The sequence below is a fragment of the Arachis ipaensis genome, chromosome B05 (assembly GCF_000816755.2).
Source record: "Arachis ipaensis cultivar K30076 chromosome B05, Araip1.1, whole genome shotgun sequence".
In the NCBI taxonomy this organism is placed as follows: Eukaryota; Viridiplantae; Streptophyta; class Magnoliopsida; order Fabales; family Fabaceae; genus Arachis; species Arachis ipaensis.
Genome location: NC_029789.2, coordinates 21546765 through 21566979, shown reverse-complemented (window position 1 = coordinate 21566979; position 20215 = coordinate 21546765). Strand labels below are relative to the sequence as shown.

Here is a 20215-nt window from a genome sequence, read left to right as displayed (position 1 = left end):
AGCTTCATATAGTAGATGACATTGAAAGGCCATTAAGGATATTTTGTGACAATAAGTCAGCAGTACTATACTCCAATAACAGTAAGAGCTTGACAAAATCGAAGCATACAGATATCAAGTTCTTAGTTGTTAAGGAGAAAGTTTAAGAAAAAAAATAGATTTCCATAGGACATATAGGAACAGAGTATATACTAGCAGACTCATTAACCAAGGAATTGATCCCTAAAGTCTTTCAAAGAGCACACTGCTCGGATGAGTGTCAATATTTGTGATGCTTTGGTTTAGTGGGAGTTTATTTTATGATATATGTCCTATGACAGATATTGAATTATTTTTCTGCAGAATTAAGTTGATGGTTTATTTCATGTTATGTGAAATGTTCATTTTGTAATATTTATATTGTGTTTGATCTCAATAAAGTTGGACCAGCTGGAAATAGACATGCATGAGATCACTTGGCATGTAATTTCCATATTACTCATCCAAATTTGATCTATGTCGTTAAGTATATTAGGATGGTGATTGGCGTGGTTTAGTCACGGGATTTAATGTGATAAAAGCTGCGGTAGTTCCATATCTAACGTATGAGACAGACCAGATTGTTAAAGTAATGAGAGAAATAACATTCAGATACGCGCATAAAGTTTATAAGATGTGATTATGTCAAGAAAGAATATATGTATAGCCCAAGTGGGAGATTGTTAGGAAATTATTTAATTTCCTAACTTATTTGTGGGCAATACATATATTAATTATAATCACAAATTATGCTATTTCAAATTAAATGACTTATATAATGGTGATCTCATTTATTGTTATAAATAATAAATTGAATAAGTCATTATTACTTTTGATTTGAAATTAAATGAGAATAAAACCGGATATTATCTTTTGTTCCTTAGATAATGATCTTTTTTGGATTTTAGATATATTAATTATCTTTTGGGCTCTAGATACTATTTTATTTGGGCTTTAGGGTTTAATGGGTGTCATGCTCAAATATAAATAGACCTTCAGGGTTTCGGTCCCCAATATACCAAAGCCGCCTTTGTTGCTCTTTCCCCATCAAAAGAGTTACAGTTCAGCCACCTAAGAATACAGAAGGCTTTGGTTGAGGAAGATCGAAAGAACCACAAGATCCAAACTCTTCTGATCGTATGATTCATATTTATGAATTCAGGTACCCTTCCGCATCCAGTGTTTTCTTTCTTAATGATTTAACATGGATGATCTTTGGGTTAAGGAATTTTGAGAAAATTCCAACAGTTTTAACTTTCAAACTCAAGTTGTCACTTGAGTTTGAGGGAGGATGTTAGAATATAATTAGGATCAATTAGGATCAATTGTATTATTTAGTATATCTGAATATTTATTATAAGAGATTACGTCTTTATTATTACGATTCTTTTAGCACCTATAAATACCTTTTATATTGTATCATTCTAGACAATTTGAATAGACAACTTGAATAAACAATTTGAATACACTCAATAATACACAAACCCCTTCTCCAGTTTTTTTGCATCTAGTTTCTAACATGGAGAATGAGTAAATTCTAATAATAATAATAACGGAAGTTTAGGTTGTGACGTAATTTGTTGGAAAAATGAATGGAAACCATCTTCGTATATATATAAAATAGGTTCAAAATCTGATTATAAAATTGATAATTGCATATTGTTTTGTACGTAAGGAAGCAATCATATACAATCAAGAAGTTGCAGGTATATATAATTAGGTGCCATATATATATATAACTTAATAAAAGTTAGTTAGTATGATTTTGTCAAGGTGAATACGTCAATTTTAACAAATATAAAGTAATTAACTTTATGTATATTCTTTTTGTGTTAAAAAGCTTATTTAAATGGTGTTAGTCATTACATATAAATCTTACTTTAAATGTAATAGTTGATGAAGAAAAGAAAGGAAGAAGAATCTGATGTATTATAAGGCTTTTTTAATGCTTTTTTTTTTTTGTGCTTTTTCTCTCCTTCTCTATAGTTTCCAAAGAATTTTGTCGATATATATAACTTGTTTTTGTACCTCATGTTGTGATTAGTGTTTGAAAGCTTTGATAGTAGTTGTTATTGTCTATTACTAATATACATCAAAAGCTATTAGGTGCTAATATAGAAGCATAACCATGACGCTAGTTTGAGGTGTGATCATTGTTACTCCAAGGTCATTAATTTAAGTCTGTTTAGCAGAGTAGAATAGTTGTAAGTTTTTAGGTGCTAATATATGCAATGTAGTTCTTAGTTTGGAATGTATGATATGCTAACATATACAATCTAATTTCATTCACTGTGTAGTTAGAACATGATTGACGATGTACTCGGATATAGAAGGAATTGGATAGTACCTCTACTAATTGGGGACTCTACAACGTATTATAAAGCTTCAACCTAATACATAAAAAATAGTGACTTGATAATTGAATTTTAGTAAAGATTTTATATATGATCATGATTGGTCTTGAAAGCAATGAAATATTGAATTAGAAAATTTTCTTTATAATAATGTTCTCCTTCATGTCCTTATTATATGGTCTCAGAACAGGAAATTAGAATGAATACAAATAGCGAGCACATTTAATTTTAACATAACATAACACTAAATGCTATAGCTTGGACTTCAACTAAAAAATAGCACATATAATGGTGAGACTATTCACGTAAAGATGAAACTTTAGACTAGCAAAGTGGTGGTATATAGCTAGTAGCTGGTTATAGTGTTCATGTGATTTTCAACCACATCTAATGATGATACATGTATAAGATGAGAATTTCTTCTTTATTTTTACTACTATTCTTCATCCATTTTATTCATTTATGTTTCTAATTTTGATTCTGATTTATTTTTGTTCAAGTTAGTTTTTTAATGAAAAATATAATGAAGTAAGTGTTTGAACGATTCAATTCACTTGTTTTAAAAAATAAAAATAAAAATTAGTTTCTTAATTTTCTAACTTTTATTCATAAGGTCCATGTTGGGATTTCATTTCTTAGATGTTTTAGCATTTCATTCTGTGGTAGCCAAGATTTTTTCTTTGGCAGGAACATTTTTTCTGTTGCTCAAAAAAATAAAGTCCTAAACAAAATACTTGTATGATATAGATGTTTTCTTGTTTGAACCATATACGAATAGGTTCAAAGTTAAAGAGCTAATCTATCACTTCACAATTGTAGATAGCTGAAGGCCAAAGTACGCACTTCTATTTTTGGTGGAGTAAAAACTTACTTGTTACATTTTACTTATGTGCTGATTTTATTTTTTTGAAGAACAAGTAGTGATATCTCTTTCACTAGGATTGGTAGATTAATATTTTTTAAAAAAATTATTTTCATAGTTGTTACTAAATTGTGGATTAAGAAACTATAAAATTCTCGAGTATGCACAAAGTGTTTCAAAATTTATTGATTTTGCTTTTGTGCATCATTCTACGATAGAATAATCATATGTCCATGTAGTACATGTGCTTTTAAGAAATGGCTAACAAGAGATGAGGTGTATAATCATTTGATTTGTACACAATTTCCAATAGGATATACATTTTGGTCTTATCATGGAGAGCGCTCGATAGGAAAAACTAGTAACGTCTCAAATAGCAGTTTTCGGATATAGTACAAAATCCTATGATTGATGAGCAGAATCTTATGGTAGAGGTTGATTCCATTCGAAAATTGATTAGTAAAGGTCTAGGAGTTAATGGGAACAATAGAAATGGAGCACCCGTAATAAAAAATGAAGCCATTGATGGTGGTGGTCAAAGGTTGATGCCTAGTGAAACTCATAAAACTCACGAAGTAAAAGGGTTTAGTGATCTGCTTAAAGATGGAGAAGAACCATTATATGAAGGGTGTACAAGATACTCAAAATTATCTTTTATATTGAAGTTGTTTCATATCAAATCCGTATGTGATATGAGCAACAAGTCTATAAAGATGATATTAGAACTACTGAGTGATGCATTTGAATAGGCAAAGATTCCAAGTTCACTTTCTGAGGTAAAAAGATCATCATCAAACTTAATTTGGATTGTTTGAAGATACATGAATACCTAAACAATTGTATGCTCTATCACGGAGAAGATGAGAATAGGGAGACATGTAAGGTTTGTAATAAGTCTAGATGAAAGATATTTAAGAAAAAAGACCAAGGTGAGACATCGAGTATTACTGGTAACAAAAAGAAGCTTCCTATAAAAGTTCTGCATTACTTTCCTTTAAAATCTTGATTGACAAGATTATTCTATTCGTCAAAGACTACTGTTGATATGCAATGGCATGCTACGGCTAAGAATAAGAATAACTCAATGAGACATCCAAGAGACTTTGAGGCCTAGAAAGGGTTTGATTTGGAGCACTGTAAGTTTTCATCCAATGCATGAAATGTGTGTCTTGCATTAGCTACCGATGGTTTCAATCCACATGGAACTTTGAGTGCAAATCACAATATTTTTCTCTCATTCCATATAATACTCCTCCATGGATGTGTATGAAATTGACATCATTCATAATTTCAATGATTATTCCTGACAAGAAAATGCCAGAAAATAGCATAGATGTTTATTTGCAACCTCTAATAAAAGAGTTAAAGGAGTAATGGGATGAGGATTGTGATGCATATGATGTTTTAAAACAGGAAATGTTTAAGTTGCACGCATCTTTATTGTGGACAATTAGTGATTTTCCTGGGTTAGGGAATCTTTCTGGTGGAATACATACACAGGACTTGCTTGCCCATCTCGCAACTTTGATAACATCCCTCATCGTCTCAATCACAGCAAAAAGTATTGTTTTGTGGGTCATCGTTGCTTTCTTGATCAGAGACACAAATTTAGATTAAACACCATTCAATTTAATGAAAAATAAAAAATAAGGCTTCCACCAAGAACATTATCTAGCAATGAAATCCTTTCACAAGTTGAGAATATTAATGTCACCTTTGGCCGAAGAGAAGAAATTAAATAGGAAAAAGTGGTAATATATTATGCACTGGTAGACCTGTTGAAGGAGGTGGCACTCAAACGATGTAAAAAGAAAAGTAGTTTTTGGAGTTGCCATATTGGAAGTCTAATTTGCTACGTCATAATCATGATATAATGCATATTGTAAAAAGAGAAAGTATAAGGAGCCAATATAATTAGTGTACAATGTGTACAATGGGGATATTTTTGAAATTAACATTAAATGATAATTAAATTAATTAATTACAAAATTATTTTCAATTTTAAATACAAAGCAAATAAGGATTCCAAACAATTACGAACACCTCCAACCAGTTTCCCTCTCCCCCCTTCTCTCTCTCTCTCTCATCTGTGCCGCTGAAACCGACGAGATCGCCGGCTTGAGAAGCGCTTTGCTGAAGACCAAGCTGTACCCTAACCCCAGCGAGGAGCTTCCAAAAAGTGAGACGAACTGGTACACAACGCGGTTTCCGAGGCTGGGCTTGATGAATCCTTTGGTGAAGAAGAAGGCGAGGCAGACGAGCCACGGGATTGGGCTGTCAAAGCCTAAGAAAACTACAGTGAATGGAAGTGTTTTAGTGAGGATGGAGACGCTGAGTCTGAGGATGACGACGGCACCGAGATGCTAACTCTCTCTAGCGCCGGCGATGGAGGACCATTCCGACGTGGCTGAACAATGTCTGGCAGCAGAATTTTCTGCACCTTCAGCCGGATGCATCGTCGGCACGAAACGACGACAGGCATGATGGTGGCGACAGCAGCATCACCGGAGAAGCGTATGGATCATTGGAAGATCGATGATGGACGCGCAGACCGATGCTGGGAGACAGTATGCAGCGGAAGTTTTATATATGCATGTAGATGTTTATTTTTCATGTAAATGAGATGTTTATTCTTAATATAAATTGTAAGAACCGAGACTAATTAATCGTCTAATTAAATAATTAATATTTCCCAAAATAGGAACCAAAATTTTAAAATGAGAATTGGAGGATTTAAATATGATTTTTGGACTCAGTAGATTTTTCTGAATCAGAAAATGTATTTTTTTCCAAAAAACCGAGTAAAACTGTGAACCGGCAGCCGAACAGGTCAAACCGGTTTAAGTCTGCCCGTTACTGTGCGAGAAAAATTAAAAATAGTAGAAAACCATAGAAAAATATTAGAAATTAAAAACCGGGCATTAATTTTAAAGGTTTGGCCCAAAGTTGGGACAAACGGGCTAAAAACGCTAACGAATTAGACCGGGCCCAAGTTGGGCCCAAGCCCAACATATAAAACCCTCTTTAATGAGCCTCACTCAGCTCATTCACCATCAAACATAACACCACACAGCTGAAGTGAGAAGAGAGTGAGGGTTCCATTGTTACTATTCATGTTCATCTTCCCAAGCTCATAACTTGAGCTATGGAGCTCCGATCGCTGCACCGTTTGTGGCCACGCGATCCTCGCAAGAGCTTTACAAAATCCATCCAAAAAACTGGTAAGAAAATCATGAAATCTCTCTCAGTTCTTCCTTCCAAAATTTCGAATTTTAGAGTTTTGTATTGAATGAAATTTTGTGATTTTGGGTACGTACACTCTAGCACTTGATTTCTATTGGGCTTTACTTCCAAAACTGTTGGGTAAGGTAAGAATATCTTGAACCCTTGTGAAATTGTGATTAAGTTGAACCCTAGGTTGATTGGTTATGAAATTATGTGAATATATAGTTGAAGTTGTGATTATTGACATTTACTTGGAGCTTGGAGTTGAATTGAGGGCTTGATTGAGTTTGAGGACTTGTGGAAGCTTGGTTGAGGTCAACTTGGTGATTTAGTGCATATTGGGAATCGGCCAAGGTATGATTTCGGTTTCCTCTATATAATATGTAATATTTCTGGACACTTAGACTAGTGACCCATAGGATAGGATTGGATTGTATTGGTTGTTTAATTTGTTGAGATATAATGTATGATGAATTGATGAGTTTTGGCTATTTTGATGAATTGTGATGTTAATGTTGATAAAATGATGTTGAAGAGTGAGATTGGGGTTGAATGAGTTTAATCATGATGATTGTTAGTGACATGATGATGATGGATGATTGTGTGGATTGAAAAATGGTTTTAGTGTGATATATTCGATGTTTGAGGTTGATGATATTGTAATGTGAGTGGAAAATTGGTATGAATGGTGGATTACGATAGAAAAGGGTAGATTTTGATATAAATTGGAGTTTGGAATGGTTTGATTTGGTTTTGGCTATATATTTTAAGGAATTGAGAAATTTGTGAATTTTGGTAAAAGGTTATTTTTGGTGAATTTTGACGGATCATAACTTGATCATCAGTTTTCAAAATTTGTTGAAATTTGCTTTAAATTAAAGTTCATTGAAAAATATTTAAATGGATATAAAGTTTGTAGAAAATGGATTTTTGTAGTGGAACTTATGATCATTCAAAGTTTGGTGTCAAAATTTGAATTATGTGCACGCTGCAGAATTTGTGATTTCTGGTTTGTGTGCACACGCACAGCCTTGTGTGCACGCACACATGGGGATGTGGATACTGGTGAGAGCGCTAGCACGCTCTGTGCGCACACACAACCAACGAAGTTCTGCAAGCTGTGCGCACGCACACGTTGGAAGGTGCATTCTGTTGAGGGTGTTCGTATGCCTTGTGCGAGCGAACAGAATTGAAAAATTTTACACTTGTGCGTACGCACACATTTGAAAATCCTCCTGGGTGTGCGCATGCACACCCCTGTGCGTGCGCACATGCCCTGTTTTTTAACTAAATTCTTGTTTTTAATTGTTTCACCTTCCCAACAAGCTTATAAACTTCTATGACACCTATTTAAGACTCTTTGGCTTATTTTCGGGTATCAAAATATGTGAAAGGTACTAGGAGATTTAATTTGGAATTACCTTGAAAAGTTCGAGAACGGAGGCTTAGGTTTCTAGTGTACTGAGGATGGGTTTGGAGAAGTGAGAAGAGAGAAAGATATATGAATTGAGAATTGATGAACTAATGAGTTCGGAAAGAAAATTATGGATTCACAATGGTTGGGATGAGTCGAGGACTCGGAGCTTGAAATAATGAATTATTGATATAATGAAATAATAAATTTTTCAAAACCACTGATGTAGCACTTTTTAAAATTGAGATTGTTGGATGTACCCTATAGAGAGATAAAATTATTTGCTTAGATCTTAATTTATTAGTTTTTTGATAGTATTTAATCATTATTTATTGATACGTATTTAGGATACTTGAAGTCGTATGTACGTAACAAAGCACAACCAAAAATATCCATAACGCAAGGGTACTGTGATAAATTCATATTTTATGATAATTTTTGAGTTGAAAAGAGTAGAATTTATCAATTTATCTTGTATTTATTCATTGAAATTGTATGTTTTTGTGAATTTCTCCTAATAGTGCTTAATTGTAAAAAACATACTTTTTATGCTTTAACTCGGATTTTCCCAATGATATAATAAATAATTGATTAAGTGTGTATATATATATATATACTCTTAGGGATGTGCACATGTGGGGATTGTCTAGGATTCGCTACTAAACATGTCAGGTTTGACTGGATAACCAACAAAAGAGACTCATTGGCCATAGGACAGACATGCATCATATGCACTTGTATGTCTTGTTTGAGTTTGCAATTGTTTTAATTTGCTTAATTGCCTAACTGTAATTAACTGCTACCTGACTTATATGTTGTAACTGCTATCTATACCTGTTTTTTTCTTGTCTGTTTTGCCTATGTTTGTTTCTGAGAGATCCCTCATGTTGGCGGTGGTGACACTAAGGGTTGTTCCTGGTATGTGATGATGGAGGTTGAGGCAGGTTGGACTAGGTATTGCCTTATTTCTCTAGTTTATGTATTGGATGGATAGGGATGAGTGATGTAAGTTAATGGGTAGAAAGTCCTTAAGCACGTCTTTGGCCCTTTTCATTTCTTTAAATTATTTACCTTACAGATTTGTAAATTAAAGAAAGTTTCTTTACGACCTTTTCGAAGTAAAATATTTCATAAAGTTTTTCCAAAGTATTATTTTTAAAAAGAAACTGTGTTTATAATGATGGTATTTCATTTCCTATTGAGAACCTGCGAGAACGATGTTCTCACTCCCTATAGCTTTTCTTTTTTAGTGGCAGGTTCAGAAAGTTTTGACGCAAAGTCGCGACCGAACTACAAAGCTTTATGTATATATATGTTTTCATTTTCTGTATTTGGTTTAGTCTTAAATTTTCTTTTCCCCTCGTCATTTATTGTTTTGGTAATTAGAGGGGTAGGACTTCTATTTTTGAAATTTTAAATAAGTCTATTTAGTTAATATTATGTGAATATAATTATGTGATTAAGTGATTTAAAGTAAAGACTTTTCGATTTCTTAAGTAAAAATTCAGTTTGTATTCGTGAAGACTCAATATTAAATAAATATAGTATGAATTTAAAGGAGTAGAAGTAGGTAATGCCTGAACTTTTAGTGCGACCATAAGGTGCAAAAGGTTAGAGTATTACAGTAAGCACAATAAGTGTAGAAGATCTCAATACACTCATATCTCAATCCAATTTTCAATACCTTACCTCCTAGAGAAGCCATTTGAATCGAGACTTTCATTCTTTTATCACCATTGATTAGAACTCCATATTTAAAGATTTTGGATTCTTTTTCTCTGATAGAGAAAAAAAATCAATATTAATAATCTCATCAATTTTTTCACTCAATTTACGACCAATTTCAATAGTTTTGAATTTTTCTGGAAGCTCTCAAAATCGAATCTAAATGGAAAAAGAACAAATTCTATTGTAGTCCACTTCCGAACATGTAAAACAAAATTCTTAAAAAGTCATGGGGATTTCTTCTTATCTTTGAGAACATCTAAAGTCATCTTCAAAGATGAGTTGGAATTGATTTGATCCAATTCTACTAATCTAAATCCATCCGACTTTCTTCATATAGCCTTCAATGTATTTTTAATGGTTCCTATTAGAAATATCTTGTCAGCAAATACAAGATCAAATAGACTTTTTTAGTACATATCAATTTCTTCTTTCATAGAAGTCTTTCTTTGTCACAAACACCAATTTTTTTCTCTTTTTTCACATTCCTTGGATTTGAATGTGAATTTCTTCCTTCTTTTGAGTTTATGATACGAGTGAGAATATAATAATGGTTGAGTGAGAGAAATCGCTATTTACTCTTCAATAATTTTGTTAAAGTTTTTGTACAGTGGTATGCTTTTTTGTTTTTTGTTTTTTGTTTTTTGTTTTTGTTCGTGGTTAGTTTTCTATTCTTCAAACTGACGGCAAAACCGCTTATTTAGACCGTGAAGAGACTGAACACAGCCTAAAGAAGAGAATGAACAGCAAGGGGTTTCCTCGGGTTTCTTCTTCCTTTTAGTTGTTGACTTTGTTGCCAAACTCCCTAAGCTGAAAACGACACTGCCGTCTCGTGCTGAAAAGTGAAAACCATAAACGTCAATGGTGAGTGACAAGACAGTGTTGGCTGTGATCAGGGCGTCGAGGCCCACCTTCCGCAACCAAAACGACAAAATCGCCTTTGCCGTTCACTCCTCCTTCCTCGCCTCCGGTTACGTCCTCACCGCGACTGGTTCCCAAGCCCTCTCCGACACTGCGCTTTCCAATTCTTCCAACGGTAGAACCCTTTCTCTCTATATATATATTCTTTATTTTTCGGAAAATTTGGAATTTTCATTTTTGCGATGCGTTTTTTATTTTTTGTGTAGAGGAGGTAGCGGTTGATCACTGGAACGAGCTAAATGACGAGTACGCGTTCGTTTACGCAAACCCAGAAAGGGATTCGAAAAAAGTACTCTTGAAGTGCCTTGTGATGAACGAAATATTGCTCGTTGATGCTTTGTCTGAAGGGTCTTCGGAGCCTGTCCACCTTGACATTAAGTAATTGGATTTAAATTTTTTGTTCTTTATTTATTTATTTTTGAATTGATGATTTCTTTTTTGCAAGTTCTCTATATAGAAGGAAGGAAACTTTGAACCATGTTAGATTTTAAAAATAGGTTAACACTCAAAATGTTCCCTAAAGGGTCACTATTTAATGTGACAAACTTATCTAAGGTTTGTATCTTTCAGCTTCAGGACCAAATTGACTCTTGTGTGATACCATTTTGAGCTTTCCTTTAAAATATGGTTACAGTTTCTATTTCATTTTTTAATTCTATTTTCATTTTTTCTGATATTGTAGAAATATAAAAATAAGAATTTTTTCCTAAATCAAACACACATGCAGTTGGATTCTTGAACAGGGTTTTCCTGCATTGAAACTGGGGGTTATAGGGATTTTGGAGCTTTTTTATTTTATTTTTTTAATAGTTGCTTTCCTCCATAAATGTGCAGTGTTGGGAAATATGCAGGAGAGGATGGCGGTAGCAATTATTCTCAGCACTTCAAGAATTTGGACAAGCTTGTAAAGATAATAGATGGGGATATCTTATCTAAATTTGATGGTTCTGCTAATGCTAGCTCGTCAAATAAAAGGTAGATTCGAATGTTGTAAATTTGGTGTACTTTTCAACTCAATCTGTGAGCGCAAACCTTGTCACATATTTGGAGCAAATGCTTTAACCTTTGTGAATTGGTTGTTACATGAACTCAAATTCTGATCTAGTTTCAGTTTTAAGTTTTTTCTATTTTACTGCTCAGTCATGTGGAGTGAACTAGTTTTACTGCGTGGAGGATTATGAGTTATCTATTCCTGTTTTCTAGTTTTGTATACATTATATTATTATGTGTCTAAGTAGTGTTGCTTTATTTGTTTATGTGCATGTGTTTTGTGGTTTCTCGCATTTGCCGGTCAAGTGGCTTATTTATTTCCATGGACAATTTTATCTATAAAAGCTTTACACAAAATGACAAGATGAACTTTTAATTCTAGCAGGAACCTGTTCCTTAAAATTTAATCTTTCTCTGATAAACTTCATATGTATATTCGTCTAATATTGGCAGATCAGAATTTTAAGAACTTCATTGTTGGCCCGAAAACTTAACCGGTATACTCACTTCTCTTAATAAGTGCACCAATATGATTAACTGAGAAACAGAAAGCTTTTAAGAAAACTATTATGTGTCTCTTATGCTATATTTAAATCAACTTACCTGTACATGTTTGTTTTGATTAGAAACAGCTAAATGAAGTATACTGTTTTGATGTCGATAACATTGAATTGATTAATTATAGCAATGCTGTTTAAAGAAAAACCTAAGTTTGCAGTTCCTCTAGATCAACTGTTTGGAAACTACTGTTGCAAGAGCATTCTTGGGTTAGCTACTTTTGTGTGAGCAAAGCGTAGTTGTGTCGACCTGCTATGTTGCACTACTAGTATAGGAAGCATTGGCGCAAAAACTTTATGAATCGACAATTTGAGATCCTCATTAAATTTTTCTTTCCTCCATTGTTTACTTACAGGTCAGAAACAACTGAAAGACAAGAGATACATGAGACTGGTACTGGATTTGGTGATCCTGCCATTCCCCCAAATCATCCTGCTGGGTAAGATTCTATTGTTATTTTTATCTTAATGGAGTTTGGTGAACTCAAAGTTTGCTATTCTACCAATGGAGTTTGTTGAATCCAAAAAGTTTGCTATTCATACTTAGTCAAAGGATACCCTTATAGGTATCACATGCATGCCCTGATTATATTAATCCTTTAAGATGAAAAGAAAAATTTCTCTGTTGTCCATTTTGTGTCTAATGTTTGTGTCTCTGGAAATTTGGTTACTTTTTAAACAGAATTGTGTTCCCTCCTGTTTCCATTGGGTCTGGTAGTGATCTTTTTCCGGGAGCGGCTGCTGGAATGTATCCTTCAAGGTATAGTTTACCTGTATTACCTTTGTACTCAATTGTTAGCCCGTGGTCTTAATCGTTCTTTTCTTTTCATGAAACATTCATCATTGGCTTTAGGGGTGATCACAACATTGGTGGGAGCATGCTTGTAGGTATGTAAGGCACGATCTAATAATAGTAAGCAACTGAGTGGGTATTATTTTCTATCGACCAGTATCATTAATGCTGAGTTCAACACATGGATGCAGGGCCTAATGATCCCCGTTTCTTCGGTGGTATTGGCGGTATCGGTGGAGAACCAGGCTTTCCTGGAGGACAGCTGTAAGTCTATTTCTTCATTTTGTTGCACTTTAATCAATAGCTATGGCATATATTAAAGCTTATATCCAAATGTAAATATATTGAAATAGGGGTGTTCCTCCCGGTGCTCGATTTGATCCATATGGTCCTCCTGGTGTTCCTGGTTTTGAGCCTAACAGGTTTACAAGGTATGGTAGCGTACATCATATTTCATAAATTCATATTCATATATTGTATATTAAAGCAAATGTCATTTATATCTTCCAAGTTCTTTTCTTTTTTACCTTTCTCACTTTTTCACCTCCTTTTCATATATTAATCTTAGTCCAATCTGGATCAATGTTTTTTTGGGGTTTTTTTTGCGTGTGTTTTTTTGGGGGGGGGGTGTTGTTAATGATTAAGGTTAAAGAAAATATTACAAAAAGAATTTAAACATGTACTTGATCCTTTGTTGAACATCTTGGTCATACCATCAACTATATTCATAGATTTTGCAAATACGTACTGGTTTCAAATGGTTGGTTAGGCTTTTGAGCTAGAAGTACATAGGTTGCTTTTGGTTATGAGAATAAAACAAGACACACGGAGAACAAGAAAGGTTGTGTTTGCAAATACATAGCATGGAATTTGGATCACACAACACACGAAGGTGCACTTTTGTGAAGGACAAGGGATGGCAAGCCTAGATATTTTGTATGATAAAATATGAAATTCATGATTAAAATTGGCGTATCCTAAACATAAAATATCAAACTCTTAGCATAAAACATATACAAAAGGACCTTAGCATTTTCCGCTTCATGAATCAACACTTGAGTCTTGTTCTAAACAACAAACAACAACAAAGCCTTATCCCACTAAGTGGGATCAGCTACATGAATCAAACGACGCCATTGTGCTCTGTCATGTATCATGTCTACAGAGAGACCGTTTACATGTAGATCTCGTTTGACCACTTCATGGATGGTCTTCTTAGGTCTTTCTCTGCCTTTCGCCCTTTGTCCCTCTTCCATCTCATCCACCCTCCTGACTGGATGTTCTATCGGTCTTCTTCTCACATGTCCAAACCACCTGAGACGCAATTCAACCATCTTTTCCACAATGGGTGCTACTCCAACTCTCTCCCTTATATCTTTATTCTTTATTTTATCCAATCGCGTATGATCACTCATCCATCTCAACATCTTCATCTCTACCACACTCGGCTTATGTTCGTGCTCCCCTTTAGCCGCCCAACACTCCGTACTATACAGCATAGCCGGTCTTATAGCGGTGCGATAGAATTTACCTTTAAGTTTTAAAGGCACTTTTTCGTCGCATATAAAACCAGATGCACTCCGCCATTTTGACCAACCTGCTTGGATCCTATGATTTACATCTTGTTCAATCTCTCTGTTATCCTGTATGATGCACCCAAGATACTTAAAACTTTTAACTTTTCGTAGGATGTTTTCTCCAATCTTCACCTCTATATTGGGGTTTTCCCTTCTCAGACTGAATTTACATTCCATATATTCCGTCTTGCTACGGCTTATGCGCAGACCATACACTTCTAGAGCTTCTCTCCATAACTCCAACTTCTTATTTAGGTCTTTCCTTGACTCTCCCATAAGGACGATATCATCGGCAAAAAGCATGCACCATGGCACAGGCTCTTGGATGTGCTTTGTGAGTACTTCCAAGACTAATGTGAAAAGGTATGGACTTAAGGATGATCCCTGGTGTAATCCTATACCAATAGGGAATTCCTCTGTCACACCACCTTGAGTCTTCACACTAGTTGTGGTCCCATCATACATGTCTTTAATTATCCGAATATATGCGATTCTTACTCTCCTCTTTTCTAAAACCTTCCATATGACCTCCCTTGGTACCCCATCAAAGTCAATGTAGACAAATGGTAAAAATCTAAACTTGATACTTAGCAAACACCCAAAAGACCATGACGTTAATAGATAGACGAAGAAGAAGACTGTAGCACACTTACTATTAGAATACCGTGCTCGTGGTATTCTAATTGTGAGCATGTTACAATATGGTATCAGAGTAATCCTTCTTATTAGAGCTTAAGGAGTGGACTGACTATGTTTCATTACATACTCTGAATGCTTGTTATGCATTAGGCCTTGGCAAGGAGGCTAGAGTTAGAGCTATATCCGCATCTTTTGATCAACGCTATTGGTATTAAGTCTGGCCAACTTAATATCGTTGGATTGCGTGTATATGGATGCTGATAGATTGTCAAAGACAACTTAAAAATGCTAGGAGGCTAGAGGTACTAGGTTGGGAGCATTAGAAGTCAACGAGTCAAAGGAGGTTGAAGTTAGGAAAATATACTTGTGTGAATGCTGGGTTTGCTGGATGGAATTAGGACTTGTTTGAAAAATTGCTATTATGTTGACTGTGATGATTGATTGTAATGACTGAATTCCTTGATTTTGTGTGGCGTTTTGACACTCAGAGGAGTGGATGTGCCTAGTTTCGCGCAACTAGAGAGCTAGTTTACTTGATTCATGTATGGATTTTGAGGATTCTGAGGGGTTGTTGCCCAAAGTAAAGGTGGTGAGCTTAGAACCAATTTGAACTTTCTGATAGAACTCGGTTTGAGTTAGGACAAACTTGTTATGAGGATAGATCCTTCTAAGATTTTGTTTTGCCAAAACTTAGTCGTAAACCATGTCCCTAATAATTATTATGAAATAAGCGGGGTTTTGATATATTGCCGGGTAATATTAGACCATAACCATGATGAGAGCGTAGAGCTCTTTCAAGAGAATTATTATTTAGATGAAAAGGAGTTGGATGAGAATCTTTATTATCCATGGTGATATCGATATAACATTAAAGGGAATGGATAACAATGTTTAATTAATTGAGAACTATAGAATACTAACGAATTACAAATGTCTGGAAAAGTTCTATTGCTATTTCGCGAGGTACTCCACATCGATGTAATGAAAGAGATGTGTACAAACGAGATATCCAGCAACAAGAAGAAGGAAAAGGATTGAATAGAGGAACTCCCAAACATTTAGCGATCTCAGATGTGTCGATATCAATGGTGACTAGTTTCCTTTGAGGAGGATACCTGAATTCCAAGTATAGCTTGTAATAATCTATCTTCAAGAGTATGCTTAAGTAATAAGTTCGATGGTTATTGATGTTTGGAAGAAGTCATATAGGATAACTATGAGGTGAGGTCTCAATTCTTATTGAAAGAAAGGTTGGTCATTGTGAAGATTTAGGGAATAAAGTTGGAATGATTAAATAAGCGATGATGGTTTAGTAAATGAATAAGGAATGATAATGATGAAAACTAATGATTACTGTTTATGTATAGTTGACTTTAGAAAAAGATTGATAAGAGGATTTAAAGATGTATGATTGTGTGCATAGTGGTTCTTTGATGTGAATAGGATTAAGATTGACACGAACATGCGAGGTGATAATGAAGGGACTTTTAGAGAGGATGCAACCGATTTGATGGTTACTATGACTGTGATGGCTGCGGCCATGCATGATACAGCTGTTGCTGCAAATAGAATGGTGGAACAATTGGAGCGTCAGGATAGGAATTGGAGAAACGGTCTCGAAAAAGGGAAGGTTACGACTTTAGCTACTTCTCTGAAGATTAACCCGCCTGAGTTCAGAGTAACCACTAATCCCATGGATGCCAATGATTGGTTTCAAGATATCGAAAGGGCACTGCAAGCCCAACATGTCCCCAGGAATCAGTATGTAGAATTTGCCACATACATGCTTAAAGGAGGAGCACAATTTTGGTGGCAAGGTGTGAGGCCTTTACTTCAATGAAATGATGCCGAGATCACCTGGGAGGATTTCAAGAGGGAGTTATATAAGAAGTTCTTCCCGAATTCAGTCCAAGCAGCTAACGAAGTGGAGATACTGCAGCTAACGAAGTGGATATGTCTCTGGTCGAATATACGAACAAATTTGAGGAACTTTTTCGTTTTTCTAAGGCGTGTCAAGGAGCCCCTGAGCACTACGAAGAGTAGAAGTGTATTAAGTACCGAGGAGGATTGTGAGCAGAGATTCTCAATACAGTAGGTCCAGTGGTAATTACAAACTTCACAGAGTTAGTGAACAAGAGTCAGATAGCTGAAGAGTGCTATAAGAAGTGGGCAATGACTCAGGCTAGTCAGAGGAGGCAATTACAGAAAAACTTTTATAAGAGTTTAGCCCCTCAAAGCCAAAGGTTCAAGGATGTGGATCAATCTCCATGATATTTTTGACAGGAGCCAAGTATCTGCACTACGAATGATGCTCAAAGTTGCAGAAAGCAACCCCAGGATGATCAACTTGCTAGGAAATGCCCAAAGGGTAAGAGAAACCTTGGAGACAACCCTTGTTTGACCGGGAAGAGTGCTTGCTATTCTTGTGGGAAAGCAGGACACAAGGCAAAAGAATTTCCGGATAAGATGTAGGTGGTGACATGAAATTTTGAGGAGGAAATTATTTGTAAGATGGATGGAATGTAAACCCCTGAACCTTTGGGAATCCAATTACAAGTTTATGAAGGATTTATATTATAAATTTAAGGGTTATTATTTTCTCAAATTATTCGCAAAAGAGTTAAGTGACATTGATTTAATTAGCAAGAGCTTGCGCAAGCTCTTGCTAATTAAATCAATTTGTCGTAATTCAAATTTTGAATCTTTTGCGAATAATTTGAGAAGCTAATAACCCTAGGGATCATTTGTCACATTTACACGAGCTACTTCTCACTGTTTCGCTTTTGCTTAGTGAAACAAGAAGTTTCAGTCTTAAAGGGAATCCGGTTCATTGAAGCAAATACAGGAGAATTAGCACATATGCTCCCTAAAACACATACATATACTGTTATTGTGGGCATCACCTGCTGGTAATCTAAACTTGTTTAAGGACATCTTTTGTTGAACATTGAATCAACTGATATACTGTGTATAGATATTACAAAATTGGATGGATTATTACTAGTGCGTTGCCTTGCCTTTTTTTGCAGGAATCCTCGTAGGCCAGGATATGACGCTCATCCAGATTTGCAACATTTCCGGAGAGATCCAGATTCAGACTATATATAGTTGTACAAGGATTGCATTCCTCTGTGTGTTTCATTGCCCTGTTTTGTTAATGTTCCCAATCTCATGGAACGTACTAATAATTGAAGAGAGAATGGGGGAAAACACTTGATGTAAAGTGGATTTAGATCATGAGCCATGCGTGGCTCATTAGTATATGGACAAAATTTTGGTAGCAGGGTCAATTTGTCCATTTTTCCTAATAGATGGGAATCTGGTTAAGATTTAAGGATGATTAAGGTGCATTATGTCTCACAGAGAAAATGTCAGAGACAAAAAATGGTATTTACCCTTAAACTTATAATTATTAGTTAAAAATTTACAATAATGTTTTGATATTATTTTTTAGGATTATTGGCATCAAATTTTAATAATTTAAGCAAAAATCTTGAATGCTTTATGTTTTAAATTTTTTCTTAATAGAACAATAAGACGATTTAATACGCACATTAAGAAAAAACTATTATTTTTATACATCTAGATATTTAAAAGACAAAAACGAATTCTTTTAATAACATTTTAACTCATAAAAATTAACAAAATTGATGGTTATAAATTAAAATGATAGACAAAATTGAAAATTACAATAATGATATTTGGTGATAATTAATTATGATTGGGTAAAAAGGTGGGAGAAGGAGAAGAACATGAGAAAAGAGAATAAGACAACAGTGATGGTGAGACAATTTTAATAATAGTAAGAGAAGATATAAAATTACAGTATAATAGTATGTGATACAATGAAGGGATATAATAAAAGTAAAAATTAATAATTTTAAAAAAGTAATAAAATTAGAGATGATTTAATAAAACGAATATAAAATTTTAAAAAATAAAATATTTTTTATCTATTAGAATTATGTATGAATATAAATTTTTGTTTTTGCTTCAAATTAAATACTGTTAAAAAAATAAATAAATAAACTTATATAATATTTGTAAACAATTATTTTGTAAATATTTATCTTGATTTTGTTACACATAACAATAACACAATAAAGCTAACGAGTTATAATTCAAAATAGTTACCGCGTGTCCCTGTTGATAGGGGTGTTCGCCGTGCGGCTCGGATCGGATTTTGAGTCAAAAACTCATCCAATTCGAACATTAATTTTACTTGCGGTGCAATTCGGATTGGATATTTTTAAAAAAAATTCGGTCCAATCCAATCTAATTTCAAATGGTTTGGATTTGATTGGATTAGATTTGCGGTTTTGTAAGTTAAATAAATTAAATATATATAACAAGTCACAACATCAAATTTTAAATAACCAACAATGACATAATAACTCTCAACAATATTTTAAAAACCAGCGATAACATAACAATAGAAATAAAATTATAGGTTAGTTAAAATAAATAAATAAATCACATTTTGAACATAAAATATTTATTAAATAATAATAATACATTAATACTATAAAAATATATAATAAATTGAACATGTTATAAGTATGATTGTAAATATGATAATAAAATAATAATATTATAGTACATTGTGCGGTTTAAATTAATTTTTGTGTTATGAAAAGTATATCTAAAATCCGATCTAATCCAGCGGTTTGCAAAAAATAGAATTCAATTAAATCCAATTTTGTGCGATTTTAATCAATTTTTGGTTTGGGTTGAATTAGATGAACAATTTAATTTGGATCGGTTTGAATTTAAACACCCCTACATAGAAATTGGTGAAAGAGAGGCTTCAGTCTCATCAAACACTATTAGATGAGTCTGAGAACAAAGAAAGAATGGGTAGAGAGAAGTAGGGGTGTCCATGGATCGGATCCGATCCACATATCCGCAGTGTTTATCTGAATCCGATCCGAAAATTGCGGATATGGATCCGATCCGCAAGGCTTTCGGATCGGATTGCGGATTTTGTGTTGGTATCCGCATATCCGCGTATCCGCAAAAATAAAGAAATAAATAAGTAAAATATTCTTTTTATGCTTTATTTTAACTAATAATTATCATATATGTTAAATTATTTTAATTTATTTTGCCGAGGCATTAGGGGTAACAAACCAAAATGCCA

The 20215-nt window shown here is 34.2% G+C and overlaps 1 protein-coding gene across 12 annotated transcripts; it reads left to right on the top strand.

Annotated features, from left to right (window-relative positions):
• LOC107643310 (probable proteasome inhibitor) lies at positions 10257 to 18552 on the top strand. Of its 12 annotated transcripts, none has more exons than XR_002362622.1 (9): positions 10257 to 10634; positions 10726 to 10897; positions 11354 to 11494; positions 12423 to 12506; positions 12749 to 12826; positions 13017 to 13123; positions 13228 to 13290; positions 16629 to 17443; positions 18105 to 18192. XR_002362622.1 is itself a non-coding variant. In XM_021123367.1 (9 exons), the coding sequence occupies exons 1-9, from the start codon at positions 10460 to 10462 to the stop codon at positions 16642 to 16644; spliced, it is 837 nt and encodes a 278-aa protein (XP_020979026.1). In that variant the 5' UTR covers positions 10268 to 10459; the 3' UTR covers positions 16645 to 16693. The 12 variants fall into 12 exon arrangements, 10 of the variants coding, with proteins under 10 accessions (XP_020979024.1, XP_020979023.1, XP_020979022.1 ...); XR_002362621.1 differs by having other exon boundaries at positions 10258 to 10634; positions 13213 to 13290; XM_021123367.1 differs by lacking the exon at positions 18105 to 18192 and adding an exon at positions 12920 to 12954 and having other exon boundaries at positions 10268 to 10634; positions 13051 to 13123; positions 16629 to 16693.

Bases quoted from the DNA above. Each gene is read 5' to 3' on its own strand.
- LOC107643310 (XM_021123362.1), top strand. From the start codon at position 10,460: ATGGTGAGTGACAAGACAGTGTTGGCTGTGATCAGGGCGTCGAGGCCC. The intron at 10,898-11,353 runs GTAATTGGATTT...ATAAATGTGCAG, and splicing joins CCTGTCCACCTTGACATTAA to TGTTGGGAAATATGCAGGAG. The intron at 12,507-12,748 runs GTAAGATTCTAT...CTTTTTAAACAG, and splicing joins CCCCCAAATCATCCTGCTGG to AATTGTGTTCCCTCCTGTTT.